Source organism: Danio rerio, chromosome 11 (assembly GCF_052040795.2).
Source record: "Danio rerio strain M-AB ecotype USA chromosome 11, GRCz13ab, whole genome shotgun sequence".
In the NCBI taxonomy this organism is placed as follows: domain Eukaryota; kingdom Metazoa; phylum Chordata; class Actinopteri; order Cypriniformes; family Danionidae; genus Danio; species Danio rerio.
In genome coordinates, this window is record NC_141031.1 from 33820240 (window position 1) to 33823659 (window position 3420).

Here is a 3420-nt window from a genome sequence, read left to right on the forward strand (position 1 = left end):
CCGTTATTTTACAGTAAATTCCTGTAATTTAACAGCCGTTATTTTACTGTCTTTTCCGGCACCCTAGCTGGCGGAAATATTTTTTTACAGTGTAGCCTTAATAATCAAATTAAATTATGATAAATTAAGTACAAAGTTTAACTTCTTTGGTTAAAAAAAAAGTGTTAAATAGTTTTCATCTTTAACATTTTTTAACTATATAATCCCAAGCGAGCCCTTTAAAAATGAAACCCAAATACAAGAGGATGAGTTTGAAACATTTGCATGTTTATTTCAATATAAAACACTGAAATCAGCTTCATGTGATATCAGTTCAAGTCCTCATATAACTATAATAAATAGCAAGTATTGTTCTGTGCAAGTAACATTTAACACGTTTTTGGCATCATTCAAGACATTTTTCAAGTATCATCACAGTACGTGTTCTGTCTCGTTCACCGTCACATTTGTTCCTTTTTGAGGTTGTTAAGTTCATAGGCTTGACAGAAGACATTATTCGAGCCTCCCTTCCCAGTTCAACCAGTTCATCCGAGTCATCTGACTCCTCAATGAACAATGAAGCAGCTCTGGTGGTTCCGATGGGACTGGGATCGCCGTATCCACCACCTGTCCTGTAATCCTGCTCGTTCTGGCCTCTCCTTGAGCTCATATGGCGAGCACAGCCGGCCTCACAGGTCTCAGGACCGCATTTCCGAACCAGTCAGTTCAGGAAAACAAAAATATCCCAATTAAGGGAGATCAATTCTCGGAGTGATCCAAGCGCGTCTTTCTCAACACGCCACAATGGCACGGTTAACTGGAAACGCGGTCAGAGTCTCAGCCTGGCGACAGCTGTTTCCATTACTATTCCTCAAAACCTCGGCTTGGAGGTGTTGTTTGTCCTCGTCTGTGTCCATTTTCGCCTTCTTGAGAGGCAGAAAGTCGGGCTCGAGCGCTGTCTTGACGCGGCGCTTCCTGGAGTGGCGTTCAGGAGCGCACCGGTTCTCTTTGTCCTCCTCCTCCAGAGCGTCTTTGGCTTCTTGAGGGTTCGCCACGAACTCAATTGGGGTTACAGTCTGTGGAGGGTCTTTGGTAACCTCCATGGGCTCCTCCGGGGCGCACGGGACGACCTGTTCCTCCTCCTCGTCTCGGAGCAGCTGCGCGGTGTGGTAAATGTCCCGGGCGGCTCTCATGGTCATAGAGAGCAGGAGACTCCGGTGAAGCCTCAGTCCCCCGCGCTGGGTCCTTAATGAGTACAGTTTACTAATAGACAGAGCCATGATTCTCTTGGCCTCGACGTCCATTATGTTTATAATGTATCGTAATGCTTAAGGTTTTTCTATTTTTAAACCTCTGCGCTTTGAGCTCTTCAAGGTGGATTGCAAAACTAAAAGTTTGCGCCTCTCAGGGCGGTGTTTTATGTGAGCTCTGGTGACGTAAAGAGTTTCCATTCCCATGGGTATAGGCTATAAACACACCCCTCCCGTCTTGTCAACATACGTCATATTGGCACAGCGCTGTAGTATCAAGTCAACATGCCAAGTGTTGCCATGTCTGTCTGTTATACCCAACTTTGTCTTTATTAACAGAATGCATGTATGAAAATGTGGCAGTTTTTTATCAGTATTATTCAAGTATAATATGTTATAAGTTTTATTATTATTTTATATTTTTAGTTGTTTAATTGTATTTATATATATATATATATATATATATATATATATATATATATATATATATATATATATATATATATATATATATATATTTATTGCTTTAGTCTTTTTATGTTACTGTTAATGTATTCATGCATTTTCTTTTTCGGCTTAGTCCTTTTATTATTCTGGGGTCGCCACCGCGGAATGAACCACCAACTTATCCAGTTTTATGCAGCTGTATCCTTCCAGCTGCAACATCAACAGCTGGGAACATCTATACAAACCCATTCACATTCATACACTACGGACAATTTTAGCTCATCCAATTCACCTATACGGCGGTTCATTCCGCTGTGGCAACCCCAGATAAATAAAGGGACTAAGCCGAAAAGAAAATTAATGAATGAATTCACCTATACCACATGTTTTTGGACTTGTGGGGGAAACTAGAGCACCTGGAGGGGGCCCACATGAATGCGGGGAGAACATGCAAACTCCACACAGAAATGTCAATTGACCCAACCGAGGCTCGAACCAGAAACCTTCTTGCTGTGAGGCAATTGTGCTACCCACTGCACCACCATGCTGCCCCAATAATGCATTCTGTTTGTTTTAGATGTGTATCACAATTTTTCAATTTATGCCAGTTTCTTTTCTTTCTTTTTTTTTTTTTGCATTTCCAGATCCAAATTTTAGCACTTAGGCTTAAACTTTTAAACCTTAAACTTTTAATTGCTGTTAATATTTGTCATTTTCATTTATACTTGTTAAAACAAATAAAATATAAGTCTTTATTTAGAAATAATGTTAAAATATAAACAAAAAACAAAAGAATAAAATCTTGATTTGTGTTGAACATTTCCATTATACAAAAGGTTCTTTATGGTGAAAAATGTTATTTAAAGTGTTCAAATGTTTTTCACACCATGAAATTTTGGTTCTTTGCAGAACAAAATATGTTCATCCTCTGGGTCCCTTTTGGTTCTTTCTGGCATTTGTATGAGTGTACTTTTCCGTCTAATATTTATGTTATGGTTTATTCATTTATTGTTATGCTTGACTTTATTGGATTAGTTAACAATACAAGATTGTAGGTATAGATGTTAGATTTGCGTATTTAATGTATGATTTATGCAGCAATAAAATCAGAAAGGTGACAAGTAATTCTTCTCGATCTACAAATATTATCATTCCATCCAGAAGCACACAAAACAATTTATTCATTCATTCATTCATTTATTTTCTTTTCGGCTTAGTCCCTTTATTAATCTGGGGTCGCCACAGCAAAATAAACCGCCAACTTATCCAGCATTTACGTAGCGGATGCCCTTCTAGCTGCAACCCATCACTGTGAAACAAATCATTTTATATTATTTGATAAATATTATCACCTTCATTAAATAACAAAAAATAGGAAAACGACTAAATTAAATAGCTACATAGTGCATAGACAAAACAAAAAACTAAATAAACCCTTTTTTAAATATACATTATGAAAGTCTTTTTCATATCGCCACACTCAGGAGTCTCTAATAATAACGCATGTGCACAACCTTACCTTATTTCAATCATTCATCTTTGTGAAATTTGGCAAAATAAATGAATGCAGTAAGTAAATTTAAATTTAATAATATCTCTTGTTGTCAATTGTCATCTTCTTCTGAATAATTAGTAAAACCAAACGAAAAAAATATTGCTGATATTTATAGTGAAATCTGGCAACACAGTCTTAATGGCACTGCTCTACAACAGCGTCGCCAAAGGCAGCGTATGTCATAATCAA

General features: G+C 37.5%; 1 protein-coding gene across 1 annotated transcript; it reads right to left on the bottom strand.

The window, feature by feature from the left end:
- Window positions 1–246: 246 nt before the first annotated feature.
- Window positions 247–1372, bottom strand: ier2b (immediate early response 2b). Its single transcript, NM_001351705.1, has one exon. The coding sequence runs from the start codon at window positions 1281–1283 to the stop codon at window positions 771–773; it is 513 nt and encodes a 170-aa protein (NP_001338634.1). The 5' UTR covers window positions 1284–1372; the 3' UTR covers window positions 247–770.
- Window positions 1373–3420: the final 2048 nt, after the last annotated feature.

Coding starts and splice junctions, on each gene's coding strand:
- ier2b (NM_001351705.1), bottom strand. CDS start 1,283: ATGGACGTCGAGGCCAAGAGAATCATGGCTCTGTCTATTAGTAAACTG.